This window comes from Mauremys mutica, chromosome 17 (genome assembly GCF_020497125.1).
Source record: "Mauremys mutica isolate MM-2020 ecotype Southern chromosome 17, ASM2049712v1, whole genome shotgun sequence".
In the NCBI taxonomy this organism is placed as follows: domain Eukaryota; kingdom Metazoa; phylum Chordata; order Testudines; family Geoemydidae; genus Mauremys; species Mauremys mutica.
The window spans coordinates 21,072,695-21,089,906 of NC_059088.1; the positions used below are offsets into that span (position 1 = coordinate 21,072,695).

Here is a 17,212-nt window from a genome sequence, read left to right on the forward strand (position 1 = left end):
CCTGGCCTGGAATCAGGAGAGATTAGCACAGATTGGGTCCAGGCTACTTCTACCCAGCAGGTCACAGAGAGTTTGTCTCCCACTCCTGGCTTAGCTCCAGTCATCCATTCCCCACTGGCAGTGCAGGAGTGTTTTATTTCAGGCCCAGGATTGCAGTTTCAGCAGGGAGCACGGGTGGACTGGTGAACCTCAAACGACCACGGCCCAGGCTATTGCAAACTGGGTTTTGGCCTGGAAAAGCCAAGCCAGCACCTGAGTGGGTTGGGAGGATAGGAACGGAAGGATGGATCCTCTGCGGATATAAAGGGGGCAGCACCATGCATCCATTAGCTAAGGAGCTGGACAAGAATAGGTAGCGCCCATGGTTCTATTTCACCAAAAACTGCACCACAACTAACTTTCTGCGGCAGGGCTGGCTGGGCTGTAGAGCAGTGGTTTTCAAGCTTTTTTTTTTTTCTGGCCACCGAGTTGAAGACAATTGTTGATGCCCGTGACCCAGCGGAGCTGGGGATGAGGAGTTTGGGGAGTGGGAGGGGCTCAGGGCTGAGGCAGGGGGTGAGGGCTGCGGGGTTTGGGGTGCAGAAGAGTGCTCGGTTTGTGGGGGCTCAGGGCTGGGGCAGGGGGTGCAGGCTCTTGGGTGGGGCTGGGAGGTGTGGGGTGCAGGCAGGGGCTCTGGGTTTGTGGGGGCTCAGGGCTGGGGTGCAGGCTCTTGGGTGGGGCTGGGGGGTGTGGGGTGCAGGCAGGGGCTCTGGGTTTGTGGGGGTTCAGGGCTGGGGCAGGGGATTGGGGTGCAGCGGGGGTGATAAGGGAGGCTTCCCGCCTGTCCTGGCACCGCAGACCACGCTGCATCCCAGAAGTGGCCAGCAGCAGGTCTGGCTCCTAGGTGGAGGTGCGCAAGTGGAGCCATGTGGATCTCACCTGTGGGCACCCCCCCACACACACACACACCTCCCCCAGCTCCCATTGGCTGGCTTCCGGCCAATGGGAGTGCAGAACCAGTGCTCTTGGCGGGGGCAGCACCCGGAACCCTGCGGCCACCCCGCCTAGGAGCCGGACCTGCTGCTGGCTGCATCCAGGACTCGGCGTGACGTCAGAACAGGTAGGGACTAGCCGGGCAGCACTGCCAACGGGACCTTTAACCGCCCGGTCGGCGGTGCTAACCAGAGCTGCTGCGACCCAGTGCCTTCCATTCCGCAACCCAGAACTGGGTAGAGCAGCTGCAGTGATTCAGCCTAGAGAAAACCAGCTGCAAATTCTCCAACCTGGGATGCACCCCAGCCTCCCGCGTTCTTGTGCTAACACTAACGGAGGCGCCAGTTGCAGGATCTCTGCCGGTGGAGGTCAAGCTGTTGAAATTCAAGTCCTCTCTCTAAAAGCCTGTCAAAAAAGCAAACAGAATACTGGGAATAATTAAGAAAGGGATAGATAATAGGACAGAAATATCATGTTGCCTCTATATAAATCCATGGTATGCCCACATCTTGAATACTGCGTGCAGATGTGGTCGCCCCATCTCAAAAAAGATATATTGGAATTGGAAAAGGTTCAGAAAAGGGCAATAAAAATGATTAGGGGTATGGAACGGCTTCCGTATGAGGAGAGATTAATAAGACTGGGACTTTTCAGCTTGGAAAAGAGACAACGAAGGGGGGGATAAGATTGAGGTCTATAAAATCATGACTGGTGTAGAGAAAGTAGATGAGGAAGTGTTGTTTACTACTTCTCATAACACAAGAACTAGGGGTCACCAAATGAAATGAATAGGCAGCAGGTTTAAAACAAATGAAAGGAAGTATTTCTTCACACAACACACAGTCAACCTGTGGAACTCCTTGCCAGTGGATGTCTTGAAGGCCAACACTATAACAGGGTTCAAAAAAGAACTAGATAAGTTCCTGGAGGACAGGTCTATCAATGGCTATTAACCAGAATGGGCAGGAATGGTGTCCCTGGCCTCTGTTTGCCAGAAGCTGGGAATGAGCAACAGGGGATGGATCACTTGATGATTAGCTGTTCTGTTCATTCCCTCGGAGGCACCTGGCATTGGCCACTGTCAGAAGACAGGATATTGGGCTAGATGAACCCTTGGTCTGACCCAGTAGGGCCATTCTTGTATCAGATCTAAAAGCGAGCGAACATCAAATACAGTCAGTTTGCATTAAGCAAGAGCTGAGTGATGAATGCTTGAAATTCTGTAGTTCCCAGCTGTCGACTTGTTTGTCCCACCATGTGTCCTATTTCTAGATGCATCCTGGGGGTTCAGGATGTCAAACCCTTCAGTCTCCTTCCTTGGGCAGTTCGTAGCATCACCACGTCTAGGCTGATCCAATCCAATCATCTTCGGGATGTGGGCCATGCCGCGGCTGCAGACTTTCCTGCTTAGCTGTGTGCTTTTGGGCTGTACCTTTTTAAAAGATCAACATGCTCAAGTTTCTGGCTGGGGAGATCTTCCCAGTATCCCAGTGGCATTTTAGGGAACTGGACAGGTTTGCGTTAGGCCAGGGATTAGACTGAACTGGGAGGTGTCCCAAACTGCGATCTCCCTTCAGCAGCGGGGGCCGCAGAGCTGTGAAAGCAATATCCTTTCACCGTGTCATGGAAGTGGAGCTGCTCTGGGCAAAGTTACAAACCCTGCGTGCTGGCCTGGCGATTGCGATGTTACTGGAGGACTAGATTGGTTTGGTTTAATGAGGGTGCAGCTGTAAGGAATAACAGCCCCAGCTAAACCATTTCTCAGCAAACACGTGAGAAGTCAAGAGACAGCGTCAGGCTGGGAAGAGGCCTGGGAACCAGACGGTAGCAGCTTGACAAGAGATCAGAGCCCTCAAGTTCAAGGCCAGATCAGCTAGACCCCTCTAGCACAGGCCATTAAATGCAACTCTTGCACAAGCCGACACCCAGAATGAGACCATTGCACGCATGCGTTGTGGGGGAGCTGTTCAGGGAGGTCGTTGGGGGAACTGGCGTATGTGAAGTCAGGCCTGGCTTGGGGAGGGCAAGGCCTTAGGTAAGACAGGCCTGGGTATAGACCGGCTGTCATTTGAAATCCATCCCCCCCAGTAAGCCTGGGGTTTAAGATGCGGCTTGGTTGCTGCATTCAGCACTGGGCCCAGCTGCCGAAGGGAAGAACCTGCTGGGGAAGCGCGGCTGAGCTGCAGGGGGCTGGAGTCCAAGGCCCAGGCGAAAGGTGGGACAATCACAGGACTCCGCGGCAGGAGAGCTGACGGCTGAGGGTGGAGGCAGTCAGAGCAGGCTCCGAGATGCCTCTAGCCCTGTCCCCGTGACACCGAGCTCTGCTAGAGCTGAGCAGCCCCCACTGATGAGCCGCCTGGGAGACAATGGCCACAGATGGGGAAATCAGCTTCGTCAATGAGCATCAGCTGCATCCAGCAGGGATCCCAGACCCCGGCCTCGACTCAGACCTTGGGAAGATGCTGCCAAGACCATCGGGTCTCGTGGGGTTTTAAGGACACGGGGGGTGTTGCTGGCAGGGCCAACGCTCTCATCCTTGGTTCGGTTCCTGAGCCCGCAGGTGGCCAGGCCAGTGGGAGCAGGGCATGGACTTGCTCGTTCTCAGTTCTGGAAGGCAGCAAGTAGCGGCAGCGCAGCAGCTTGCAGATGCAGGGCGTAGCTGCCGAGGAACCCCAGCACGTGGTGGCGTCCAAGGCGAGAGTTTCTGCAGAGAGCAGATGTTGCGACCTAACAATTCTTCACAAACCCCCTGATTTTCCATAAAACCGTGGATGGAAAATTCTCCACCAGCCCTAACTGGAAGGCTCCCGGTGACTTTCCCTGCTGGTGGCAGGGACCAGCTGGGAGAAGATGCCCATGGAACGAAACAGGTGCGATGCAGCCACCCTGACTCCCATTCCTCCACATGGCCAATGCTGCGGCCAGGCAGCACATCTGGCTCCGTTTGTTGCCAGGGGGCTGATTAGACTCATTTGTCACTTGCCGCCAGCCGGGACTTCGGAACAGGAGCCTCTCCCCGAGACAGGAGCCTCCCAGGACCTCTCCCGCAAGCGGGATGGTCAGCCGGCTGGAGGTCCCGGTGGTGGGCCGCAGATCCTTGTTCTTTCTACCCAGCAGCTCAAATCCAGCTACGGCAAGGCCGCGAGGGATGCCTGCTCGCTCGCGTACGAGACCCGTGGCTCAGTGCAGCTCCTGGGAGCAGGCATCCGCATAAAAACCCCAGTGTGGCATCTGCTCCCAGCAATATCGGCAGAGCTCAAGGACCCATCCCTTCCTGGTAGCTGGTGCCCCTGCTCAGTGGGCAAAAACTAACCTCTGGGGGGCCAGTCCAGCCCCTCCCCCAGCCCCACAGTCACCTAAGCTCGTGACAGAAAAATGTTTATTTAACAAAAAAAAAATATTACAAGAGCGACACCAAATAATAAAGTTAAGCCTCAGAGGTCGGGGAGGGGGAGGGATGCAGAAAGTCCTTTGGGAAGGGGCCTGGACACAATGGTCTCCCTCCTAGGAGACCAGGACCCCGGCGGAGCTGGTCTTGGCTCCCGCCCCGTCGGCGCTCTCCTTGGGCGGTGGTTTCTGGTCGTCCTCCCCCATCACGCGGATGTTGTGCTTCTCCCGGAACTCGTTCAGCTCCTGGCCCTTCGCCTGCAGCTGCTGGGTCAGGGTCTCGATGATTTTGTTGATCTGCAGGGTTGGAAGCAGGGAGGGAGGGAGGGAATCAGTCAGGGCTGGGGTGCAGGGTGGGCACCGGCACGCACCTCCCTCCACTCCCCTAGGGTGGGCAAACTTTTTGGCCTGAGGGCCACATTTGGGAGTATGAATTGTATGGTGGGCCATGAATGCTGACAAAATTGAGGTTGGGGTGTGGGAGGGGGTGAGGGCTCTGGTTGGGGGTGTAGGAGGGTGCTCTGGGGCTGGGACCGAGGGGTTTGGAGGGCAGGAGGAGGATCAGGGCTGGGGCAAGGATTTGGGGCATAGGGAGAGGCTCAGGGGGACAGGCTCCAAGCAGAGCTTACCTCAAGCAGCAGCATGTCCCTTCTCTGGCTCCTACGCGGAGGCGCAGCCAGGCGGCTCTGCGCGCTGCCCCATCCGCAGGCACCGCCCCGGCAGATCCCATTGGAGCGCATAGGAGCCAGAGCAGGCTCATGCCGTGGCTTCCAGGAGCCGCGTGGGACAGCCTCTGACCCAGCGCCCCGGCTTGAGTGCCGGAGTGGGGCCAAACCACGTGGTGCAGCCTCTGACCCAGTGCCCCGGAGCGGGGCAAGCCCCAGACTCTGCTCCCCAGTGGAAGCTCACAGGCTGCCTTAAAACTGCTCTGGCCTGCGGGCCATAGTTTGCCCACCCCTGGTCTATTGCAACCCCAGGCTGAACAGTGCCATCCGCTCCTCTCCATGTATGATGGCAGGGCCACTTAACCCCAGGCCGGTGTGTATGGCCAGAAACCCCTTCACCACCCCCCCACACTGGCCAGGAGTGGGACATCGCAGGGGAGCGTATGGCAGCAGGTCGGTCAGTTAGCGAGAGGACAGCAGCTGTGGTCACTGTGAGGCAGGCACTGCTACTCCCAGCTCCCTGAAGGGGAAAGGGAAGCGATCAGCACAGCCCCGCCAGAGACCAACGATTAAAATTAGGAATTGAGAAGAGCCCAAGCACAGGAGCCCGGACGCCTGGGTTCTATTCCTGTCTCGGTTACTGACTCGCTGCGACAGCCCGACCTGGAAAAACGTGGGAACTGTAATATTTTAATGAAAAATACACGCGACTCAGTGTCCCCACTCACACTCTGTGCTACGCCCTGGGTGTGAAAGGGTTAATTGCTCCTTTGGGACAAGGGATGGCTGGGTAGGGTCTCTCTGGGACCGGGGCTGGGAGGTTCCACAGGGGCCAAACTCCCCCTGAAATCCAGCGGACACTGATCCTCTCCAGCTCCCACGCAGAGTCCCATGGAGAGGGGTCCAGCACCTCCCCACTCCCAGACACGACGCCCCGTCCACCCCTGCACTAATCACGTCACCCGCATTACCTGCTCTTTGTTGCTCTCCAGGGCAGGGAGGACCTCCTTGACGGTGCGCTCCACCAGCACCCCGCCCACCATGCGGTAACACTTGCGGGTGGGGTCCACGTCTCGCAACGTGTCGATGACCAGGCTGTGGGAAAGGCAGACGCTGCTGAAGTCCCTCCAGACACCATGGAGACCATACAGCCAGAGCTGCAGATCCATAGGGCCTGGCCACGCGGGATAGTCTCAGGCCCAGCTTACCCTATGCCCAGGTCCTTGTGTTCAGAGTCACGATGGGATCAGGGCTCAAAGCAAGCCCCACATGCCAAGGCCAAAGCCCTACATCTCCACCAGATGCCGTGACCATCACCCTGACTATGGCTGGTAAAGCCCATTAGGCCAGCGATTATTTCCAACAGTGTGTTGGTTCTTTGGGTGCCTTCTCCCAAGGTCCCAGCTCTCACCATGATCTCCAGGCAGCCTGGCCCAGAACCTCCTTCCTTCCTTCCGCCCCCAACCAGGAGGGTGACTCATTTCTTTGGCTGCTGGGCTGTTTTCCAAACTCCCTAGCTCACCCGCCTACAGCCCCCAACGACCTGGACTCCAGCTCTGCCCCCCTCCCTTCCCCATCGGCCCCACTGACCAGTCCAGGGAGCACACAGTGGAATCCAATTCAGGATCCCCTGCAGGGGGAACTGGCGGACAAGAAGCAGCAGCAGGCAGGTGCCCGCGGGGAGCTGCAAAGGATGGCCCTCTTGGGGTGCCAGCTGGGACTTGGGAGACCCCAGTTCAACTCCTGACTCCACCAGAGTCCCTGTGGCGATCCTGGGCCAGGCCCTCAGCGTCTCTGGGCCTCAGAGATTGATTGGGGCTCTGTGCAAGAGCAGGGGTGGGGCCACCAAGATCAGGGCCACGCAGGGCCGCCTGGGGGGGGGGGGGCAAGTGGGGCAATTTGCCCCAGGCCCCCACGAGAGTTTTTCGAGGCTCCTGGAGCAGAATCCTTCACTCACTCCGGGGGCCCGGGCCCCTGGAGCTTCTTCCGCTCTGGGTCTTCGGCGGCGGGGGGTCCTTCCACCCTCGAATTACTGCCGAAGACCCGGCACTTCGGCGGTAATTCGGCAGCGGGGGGGGACCCCCGCTGCGGGTCTTCGAGGCACTTTGGCGGCGGGTCCCGGAACGGAAGGACCCCCCACCGCCGAAGCGGGGGCCCCCCGCCGCCGAAGACCCCAGGCCCCCTGAATCCTCTGGGCGGCCCTGGGGCCACGCCGGCCCCTGTGCTGAGCCCCGGGGGATCTGGGAGAAGGGCCACGTGCTGCGCAGCTGGGGCTCCGGGCGAGGCCCCGGCGGCTGCCCCAGGCTGGCGGGTCAGAGGGCAGCTCAGCGCGGGGGAGGGGGCCCGATCCTGCCCCCACCTGTGCTCGTTCAGCTCCAGCTCCAGCTCCGCCGCCTTCGAGGCCAGGCCCCGCTGCTCCTGCCGCAGCCGGTTGAACCCGGCCACCACCTGCAGGGAGACGGCAGGGTCAGTCGGGGAAGGGGGGACCCACTCAACAGACACCCCCCAAAATCGGGTGCGATGGACCCGCCCGAAATACACACACTCCCCTCCCCCCCCCCAATCGGGTGCGATGGGCTCGCCCGGCACACACACACTCCCCCCCCAAATCGGGTGCGATGGACCCGCCCGGTACCTGCTCCGCCGTCAGAGCTTTGCCGGTGGACGGGGCTGTCGGTGCGCTCTTGCTCTTTCCACTGTCCGCCATCTTCCCGCCACTTCTGCGCATGCTCCGTTGCTCCCAACTTCCGGGGTCACGACCCCCCCCGGCCGGGGAAAAAAGAGGCCTTTGGGCGCCATATTTGTTTGGGGCACGTGCCCCTAGCGCCGCTCCTGGGCCGCCGCCTGCGTTAGGGGCCCTTCCGGCTCGCTTGGACCTTGCTCCGGTCTCCACCCCCCGCCCCCCGCAGGCTTCCGGCGGCGTCGGTCCGGGGGAGCCAGGAGCGGCCTCGCCCACCCGCCGGCTGCTCTGGGGGCTGAGCCTGAGGAGCCGGGTCGCCCCGTCCCCGCGGCCTGCTCCATGTAACGGCCCCGCTCGCTGGGGGGGCGGTTACCCGGGGGCAGGCAGCGCAGGGGGCGGGGGGGGGGGGTTACCCTGGGGCCTGGCAAGCAGCGCAGGGGGCGGGGCGGTGGGGGGGTTACCCTGGGGCCTGGCGGGCGTGGCTGGGGTGGGGGGGTTACCCTGGGGCCTGGCGGGCGTGGCTGGGGGTGGGGGGGTTACCCTGGGGCCTGGCAGGCAGGGGGGGGCGGGGCGGTGGGGGGGTTACCCTGGGGCCTGGCGGGCGTGGCTGGGGGTGGGGGGGTTACCCTGGGGCCTGGCGGGCAGCGCAGGCGGGTTTGGCCAGTGGGGGGCGCTGCCCTGGGAGGGGAGGAGTGGGGGGGGCGGGACATGAGGCGATAGGGCGGGGCTGGCCCAAGAGCCCCTGGTGGGGGGCGGCCTCTGCTCCCGCTGCTTTTGTCTGTCCGGTGCGGCCCGTTTCCTCGGCAGTCAGCAGCGGGTCTGATCTCGCCATTGCGTTTCTGTCCATCCAGAGACCGAGATTTCGGTGCAACAAAATATAGGGCCTGGGTTTTTCCATTACAAACTCCGCTCCCGTCGAGGCCGGCGGCCCCTGGGATAACTGCAGACCTAGCGTCAGTCCCCAGAGCCCCACAGGCCAGAGTTGAAAGGGGAAGAGACTTTGCATCAAACTGTTTAAAGCTCAGATTTGTGTTGATGCCATTTTGACCTCAACAGCAAATGCACAGCTTGGCTAACGGAAGCCTTTCTTAACGATACAACACCCCTGCCCTTCGATTAAGTTGTTCGAGGTTTCTGCTCTCCGTAGATTCTTGTGCCATCTTGCTCGTTGCCGGCGTAGGAGCGCCTTCCGGTCATGCATTAAGCAATTGCCGGGCATCTGGCATGCATGGTTTGTTCTCTTACCCTCTCCCTTGGAGAATTAGTGTGTGCAGTGGATGGTTTTGCTTTGGTAAGGTTTGCTGTTATGGCTGGAGGCAGGTTGTTGGGGGTATTTTCACATGCACGTTGAGAAGACAAGCTCAAAGTTCACTGAGCCCTCCCATAGCTCCTTCAACCAACCCTGGGGCGAGGAGGCCAGACTTGACCTTCCTGCTGTTGCTGAGATAAACCACTGAACAGCAAGAAACTGGTTTCTTGTTTCTGGCTGCCTGAGCCACCTTCTTGGGGCCACGTTTCTAGGATGGTCAGTCCAGGAAGCCTCTCGGGTCAGATGTTCAGGGGAAGTGGCTGCAAAAGGGACATGAATCTGGATGAAGGAGTATTGATGTTTGTTGGCACAGGTATCTTGGAAAGCTTCTCGAGGACTGTGCCAAGCTGTGATACTGAGTGCCGGGCTGGTGTGTTGTGGTACGGTTGTTCAGGAGCATAGAATCATAGAATATCAGGGTTGGAAGGGACCTCAGGAGGTATCTAGTCCAACCCCCTGCTCAAAGCAGGACCAATCTCCAACTAAATCAAGCATTTGGGCTGGCCAGGCTGGTGTGTTGTGATAGGGGTGTTTGTGAGCACTGGGCTGGTTTGTTATGGTAGGATTGTTCAGGAGCACTAGGCTGGCTGTGTTCGTTTGTTACGGTAGGGTTGTTCCTGAGCACCACGCTCTTGTGTTATGGTAGGGTTGTTATTGAGCACTGGGATGGTTTGTTGTAGTAGGGTTGTTCCTGAACACCAGGCTGGTTTGTTATGGTAGGATAGTTCATGAGCGCTGGGTTGGCTGTGCTCATTTGTTGTGGTAGGGTTGTTCCTGAGCTCTGTGCTGGTGTGTTGTGGTAGGGTTCTTCCCATTTCCCATTATTATTATTTTCTATTGAGAAGGGAGACACTGATCTTCTTTTAAATCATTTCTCCCCGCCCTCACTTCCACCCATCACCCCGGGCCCCCATCAGCAGGCAGCATCAGGTCTCCAAGGAGAGGGGTTAGTCTGGGCCTCTTGCTGCAGCGGTTAAACAGAATCATTAACCCCACTTTTCCTGTGCATTCCCCAGGCTGAGAGCAGTGATCCAGACCCCCCTGTGCCCGCTGCACCGTGCCTTTTGCCAGGCTCCCGGGAGACAGCTGCGAAGGATCCCATCCTGCCCAGCCAGCCGCAGGTACGATGGGCATGGTTGTGGGGAGTTGGGCACCTGGGGAGAGTTGGAGGAAGCTGATGCTCGATTCTCTAAGGCCTTTGCATAGGCGTCCTGTCCAAGGCCATCTCTGGGAGGACCCTTTACACTCCTGTCCAGCAAAACGGCATCCCCACCGGGACCACAGGGAGCTGGGCTGGCTCAGCCATCTGCCCCTCCCCTGATCAGTCTGTTCCACTCTCCTCTTGTTCCTGGCCCCCAGCCCTGCCCTGCTGTCCTGTGCCCCTTGGCAGCCTGGCATCATGGCTGCCAATGCGCTGAAGCCCCTCATCGCCGTGTGCCAGCTCACCTCCACGCCCGACAAGGAGCAGAACTTCGCCAGCTGCTCACAGCTCATCCGGGAGGCAGCGCAGCGTGGCGCCTGTGTCGTCTTCCTCCCCGAGGCCTTCGACTTCATCGGCAGCGACATGCAAGAGACCCTGAGCCTGGCTGAGAACCTGGAGGGGGCCCAGATTCAGCGCTACGCCGGCCTGGCCAGGTACGGCTCTGTACGATGGAAGAGTAGCACAGGCGGCGCTGAGAGATCCCTTTCAGGGCCAGGGCAGGATTGGGCCCACTCACTTAGCCCAGCCTTGTTCAAATGGCCTGTGTGATGGGGCTCTCGCCCCATCCCTGGGGAGCTGCCCCACGGCTGTACTCTGCTTTCCAGCCAAACGGTGATCCAGCTTCATTTCGCCCTGTTCTCACTATTTCAGCCCCGTGTACCGCCCTGTCTATCCCTGGTCTGGCTGGAGCTTGCTCCCCTTGCTTTGAAGCTTCCCCCATTGTCACTGCCGATTGTTCCTGAACACCCTTCACTCTGTCATTATCGCTCTGGAAGCAAGGGACTCGGTGTGGGAGCTGGCAGGAATGATCTACCCTGGGTGGTGCCAGATCTCTGAAGGGTCAGACCCTCAAGGGGGAGAGGTTGGACGTGAGCAGAACCCCGTCGGGAAGGGCCCTAGCGGAGCCGATGGGGCAGGCAGGGAAGGAGGAGAAGCAGCAAAGTGAAGCTGGTTAGGGTTCACCGCAGGCCTCCCAGCCTCGACAGCATCTCTCTGAATGGCAGCGTGTACCACAGCTGCTCTCGTCGGGACAGGCTGTGGAGCCCGTCTGCTCTGGCTGCTGGTTCGGGCACTGTCCCCATCTGGGACTCAGTCCTGTTCCTATTGGACAGACGTGGCTGGCAGTAGCTGGCAGACGGGCCGAGCGCTGAGTGAGCCGTGGAACCCGCGCTATCCTCTGGTGGGGCCTTGGCAGGGCGGGAGGGCAGCTTGCTCTGGGCTGTAGTCGCTCTGGGGGTTGAGGCTGTCAGGCTCCAGAGTCACTGCTTGGGCACGTGGGGGGCAGGGAGGGTCCAGGGAGGGCTCCAAGCTCCGTGTGTAACACGGGTGCATCTGTGCCTGGCAGGGAGTGCGGAGTGTGGCTGTCTCTGGGCGGCTTCCACGAGAGAGGCGAGGACTGGGCCAGCACCCAGAGGATTTATAACTGCCACCTGCTCCTGGACCCCACAGGTGAGAGCGTCGGGCGCCGCGCCAGCCCCTCCCTGCAGGGAAATCTCCTGGCACTGCCCTTTGTGCCCGCTGGCCTGGCTCCTAGCCCCTGCGATTGTGAGATAACTGATGGATGTGAAGGGGTCACTGCTGTCTGCCTGTTGTCGCTGTGCCTGGTATGGGTCACAGCTGAGAGGGCCAATCTCAGGGTCAGACTAGGCGGACGCGCCCACACTCAGGCTATAGTCTAGAATTAGATTTAATCAGAGCTGCAACAAATGTGTGTTCCTGGATCGCCGTAGGTTTCAGAGTAGCAGCCGTGTTAGTCTGTATCAGCAAAAAACCAAGGAGTCCTTGTGGCACCTTAGAGACTAACAAATTTATTTGGGCATAAGCTTTTGTGGGCTAAAACCCACTTCATGGGATGCATGCAGTTCTCTATGTATATATCTCTTCCTACTGTGTTTTCCACTGCATGCATCTGATGAAGTGGGTTTTAGCCTACGAAAGCTTATGCCCAAATACATTTGTTAGCCTCTAAGGTGCCACAAGGACTTCTTGTTTTTTGGGGGGGTTTTTTGGCTTCCCATACTAGCTTAACCCAGAGCCGCAGACAGTCCCTGTAGACATTCCAGCCTATATCATCACCCCGGCAGACTAGACTTCTGTGAGGAAAGGTTATTAAAACAGATCAGTGGATGCTCAGGACCTTAAACCAAAGACAACACTGCAGCCAATCCTTTAGTAAACTAACTAAAGATTGATGAACTAAGAAAAAGGAATGAGGGTTATTAAAAGGCCAAAACAAATAAAAGTTGGATCAGACTATGTTGTCCAAAATGAGAGCAGGATGTTAAATCTGCTAGTTGTCTCTAAGTCTCCCTGGGTCGGCCAGATAGTTTTGGGGACCTCAGTCCATTTATTTTAAATTTCCCCCGTTAGAATTCACCAGTCCTGAGATGAGGTAGGAAAGAGGTGGTGAGGGGCCGTTGGTCTCCCTCTTTATATCTTGAGCCATTTTGCTGGAAAAATCCTGGCTGTGTCATGGGTCAGACAGTTCCGTGGCGTACGTGCTTTGCCATCTGTCCTGGATGCGAACTACAAATTTTGCTGGCCCCGCCTGTGCACATGCAGTCTGAGGGGGCTCTGTGGCAACATGCAGAGGCCCCTATTTACAGTTCTTTTGTTATACCTGAAGAGCCAGCCTGTGTGCGTTTCCCAGATATACCACATGTTTGAGTTACAAATAATATACCAGAATTTCATAACTCCACACACAGTGTCAATACACACATTATAACAGGATAATAATACTCAGCGGCTTACAACTTTCCCCGTGATCCCCCACAATACATACTTTGAACAAGATTTATCACACTTTTGTAAAAGTGGTGACCACATTAGTGTAGACTGTCACCTTCCCCTTTAGACAGCATCACACACATGCTGGCAGCTCGGGGCCAGGGCATGAACCGGATCCCTGATTCATCTAGGCTGGGAAGAAGGAGGCAGTCTGGGAGTCAGGACTCCTGGGTTTTATCCTCAGCTCTGTCCTTTGCTGGGGACGTCCCTTCCCCTTGCCTCCAGTGGGGACAATGCTGCTGACCCACCTTCTAGGAGCTGTGGGGAGGAGTCAGTGGTGGGGTTGCAAAGCAATGGAGATCTCACCTGGCCAGCGCTGCAGAGCATGGGGTGTTGGCCGTTTCCCCTGACCCCCCTTCTCCTAGTGATTCTCCAGAGGCAGGGGAATGCCCATGCTGCCTGCAGTCTCCTCTCCCCCTCATCCCCAGGGCACATCGTGGCCACGTACAGGAAGACCCACCTCTGCGACGTGGAGCTGGAAGGGCGAGTGTCTATGAAGGAGAGCAAATTCACCAACCCCGGGCCTGAGATTGTGCCGCCTGTCAGCACCCCTGCTGGGAAGGTAGGAGCCCGGGTGCGGCAGGGAGGGGGTGCTGGGCAGGGTGAGCCAAGATCCGAGACTCTCAGGCTGTCAATCTAGAGCGACGGCACCGACAGCGGGGGTGACTCTGGACTTAGCTGAGAACAGAGCAGGGCTCCTGCAGCCACTGAGCCTGAACCCTCATGGCAGCAGCTCCCATGGCTGCTGAGACAGAGCCCTCAGCATCTCCCGTTCCGCTGGGCTGGGCTGGAGACGGGTTTCCCCTCTGGCGAGTATTTTTGAGAATTCAGAAATGTTTCCATTGGGAGTTGAGGCCTGGCTGGGTCATTGCTCAGGGCCCTGGGCCACTGCCTGCCCCAGGTAGGACTGTTCCATGGAAGATGAGAGTTCAAAGCGGGGGGGGGAAGTGCTATTGCAAACTGAGGCTGGGGGAGCCCCAGGCCCAACCGGGAGCCCCAGTAACCTGTGCTGGCTTCCTTGATTCCCTGCCACAGCCCGGAGGAGGGAAGGCAGGTGTCTCACTGGGCTGAATATTTGGCTGGCATCACCATATTTGGTACAGGTAACTGCTTCCAGATGCAGTGGTGGTGTCAGGACCAGTTCCCTGATTTCACTAATGCATGACAGACCACTGGGGCAGCATACCCAACCCCTCCCCCAGCAGTGACCATGACACACCCTGGTGTGCAGTGTGGCTTTATGCCTGACCCCCAGTAACCCCTGGAGCATGAGGACCAACGGCCCACGTCATTCTGATTCCTGCTAGTATCCGTGTAGGTGCCATCCTGGCTCCCATCTCCTGACTGATCCCTGCCAATGTCTGCTGCAGTGAAATCCTGCAGCAGTGAGTTCTGTGGGTCATCTAGAAAGTACATTCTTGCAGCTTTCCATGGGTGGCCTGTACAATGCATCTAGCGCCCCTGGGTGTTTGGGCACAGGGTAAATGGGAGCCCAGTTGGCCTCTCCAGTGAAATAGCCCCAGTCCCTTGGCTCTCTCCTCCCATGGTTCCCTGTCCTCCATGTGCCAGGCCTTCCTTGCTATGGGGTGGCCCAGGCTGAATGTGCTGATTGATGAGTAGAGCACCTGGTGGCCTCTGGGTTTCCATCGATGCTGTTACACACTGAGGTGATACACATCATGGAGCTGCCCCGAATGCCTCTCCCGAGAGGGCCGAAGCAGTGACCCTAGGGGTGAGGGGGAGGAGGATGGGGGCTGGGGAGCAGCAGGCACAATCAGGCCCTCGCATCCCCTCACTTTGGTGGCAGATGTTGTGCAGACAGGGCCGGAGCTGCCCTGGGGGTGAGTTCTGGAGCCTAGGGCACATGCGGCCCTTGCTTGGTTGAGGCCCATCCCTAGCAGCACCCATGGGGGTCTCTGTGTCATTCGCCTGCTCAGAGAACCTCTCTTCCTCCGCCAGGTCGGCCTCGCCATCTGCTATGACCTGCGTTTCCCAGAAATCTCTCTGGCGCTAACCCAGGAGGGGGCAGAGATTCTCACCTACCCATCAGCCTTCACGGTCACCACAGGCTCCGCCCACTGGGAGGTGAGTCCAGCCGTGACTACCTGTGTTGTAGTGACACGGGCAGTGCAGAGCCTGTGTGTGTGAGACCATGGCGCACTCTAGTGGGTGTGCAGGCATTAGAACCGCTCCTGACCATTAGAAGTGTCAGGCAATGAACGCTTCCAGCCGAGACTGAGCTGAGACCCGCTGGTGGGATGATCTGGGGAAGCCTGGGCTCAGAGCCTCCTGCCAACAGCCCAGGAGCTGGCCAGGGGGTTGGCTGGGTTGGAGCTTGGCGGGGAGCGTCTGTGGTGAGCAGCCCTGCCCCTTTGTCCGCCCCACTCAGGTGCTGCTGCGAGCCCGTGCCATCGAGACCCAGTGCTACGTGGTGGCAGCAGCTCAGACCGGGAAGAACCATGAGCGCCGCACCTCCTACGGCCACACCATGGTGGTGGACCCCTGGGGCTCCGTGATCGCCCAGTGCCAGGAGGGGCCGGGCCTGTGCTACGCGCAGATCGACCTGGGCTACCTGCGCCGCATCCGCCAGGAGATGCCAATCTGCACCCACCGGCGGGCTGATCTGTACGGCAGGGTCACTGTGCTGAAGAAACCCCTGCCTCCCTGAGGGGCTGCCCCCCCAGGAAAATCCGCCACTGCCAATCAAGCCCTGCAATGCTCCATGATCAGGAGGCAGAGCAGGGAGCAGAGACCCCTCCTGCTATCACCCCTCCACCCCCCCACAGACCCAGTGATCAGTCACTGATTCATTTAGCAAGGGGACGAATGGCTGAGATGGCCAGAGGCCTCTCCCAGGGCGTGCTGGGCAGAGGCGCCCTCTAGAGGACAACATGGAACTGCAGCACAATTCCTGCTCCAGCTGGTGCTGCCTTGTCAGGCCCTAACGAAAACTGAGCATTTCCCAGAGGTGAAGGGAGCAGCTCCAGCCAAGCCTCCAGCTTCTCCACGCAGCTGTGACGGTCGGCCCCCAGGCAGCAGCCACCCCATGGGAGGAGCATTGGCAGCGGGCTCCAGCGGCAGAGGGAAGAAGCAGAACTGAGGCGGCTGCTGGTAAAAACCCCACTCAGCGGAGAGGTTCCCGAGGAGGCTGGGGCTGAGCAAGGGGTGCAGGGCTGAGCTGCTGTCACAGATCAGGTCCCCTCTCAGCAAATGCTTGAGCTGCACCAGCTCCTGAGGCGTCCTGCTTGCTGCCCTTAGCACTATTTCCCTGCCCTAAGACTGGCCTGTGGGCTCTTCCTGCCACCCTGCGGGGGGGGGGGAGGGGCCAGTGCTCTCCACCCTGGGTGGTTCCCCTGTCATTTATAACTAGGTAGGAAGTTCTAAGAGAGTGTGGAGTCCCTGCTACTTCTGAGCACTTAGGGTGGGCCTGATTCCCCCCTTGGGCCTCGGCAAGGGATGGATTGGCCTGGGCTACTTCACCGTTAGAGCCCAGGGGGTCCTGGAGCAGGGAGGTGCACCTTAGTTATAGCCCCTACAACACTGCTGAGACCTTCCTCCCCCCGCATTTCCCTGTCTGTCCTGTGACACTCACATGCGCCAAGATTTTAGGTGAAAAGCTCCATGTTAGCATGAGACCCAGGCAGCTGGTGAAAGGACAAATGACAGTAACTGAAGTCACGGACAACCCAGAGGGCTGAAAACGGGCCACAACCCTGGGGTGAAGCAAGAGAACTGGGTCATCTTCCCCCTGTACCTCTCTCCCCCAGGCTCAGTATCCCCTGCCTGCCATTATCACCCCTCTGCAGGCAGTCAGCGCCTGCCCCAGTGCTTCCTGGGGGCTCTGCCTTGCACCTAAGCTACTGTCCCTCTTGTGTGTCACTTTCTTCTCCAATCCCACTGGCCCTATGGGGAGCAAGGCCTAAGGCCCAACAGTTTAGGAGGAAACACGTTCCCTGTCTCTCGAGGGGTTAGAGCAGAAATCCTGGCTTATCTTCCCAGCTTGTAATGACTTCCCCGGCCTCCTCCACATTCCCCCCACCAGGGAGCCTGGCTGTTCAGGCAGGTGCACCCAGAGTGACACCTTCAGGATGATACTTTTGCGGTGGCCCTCGGGTTTGCATCTAGAAACCGGGGCCAAGGCTGGATTTCTTCCTAGGAAGAGCATGAGGGTTTAGTCAAGTCATAATAGAGAATTGTGAGTTGGGGGA

At 58.7% G+C, this 17,212-nt stretch overlaps 2 protein-coding genes across 2 annotated transcripts; one reads left to right on the plus strand and one right to left on the minus strand.

Moving 5' to 3' along the window:
- Positions 1-4,337: 4,337 nt before the first annotated feature.
- On the minus strand, positions 4,338-7,809 carry PFDN2 (prefoldin subunit 2). The gene is made up of 4 exons (XM_044991282.1): positions 7,660-7,809; positions 7,384-7,472; positions 5,996-6,119; positions 4,338-4,656 (listed from the first exon to the last, which is right to left on the minus strand). Exons 1-4 carry the CDS (start codon positions 7,750-7,752, stop codon positions 4,477-4,479), a joined length of 486 nt encoding a protein of 161 aa, XP_044847217.1. The 5' UTR covers positions 7,753-7,809; the 3' UTR covers positions 4,338-4,476.
- A 30-nt stretch (positions 7,810-7,839) lies between these two features.
- NIT1 (nitrilase 1) lies at positions 7,840-16,831 on the plus strand. Its single transcript, XM_044991275.1, has 7 exons — positions 7,840-8,045; positions 10,030-10,134; positions 10,373-10,648; positions 11,560-11,663; positions 13,433-13,566; positions 14,964-15,089; positions 15,394-16,831. Coding segments are annotated over exons 1-7 (1,026 nt in total). The 5' UTR covers positions 7,840-8,043; the 3' UTR covers positions 15,673-16,831.
- Positions 16,832-17,212: the final 381 nt, after the last annotated feature.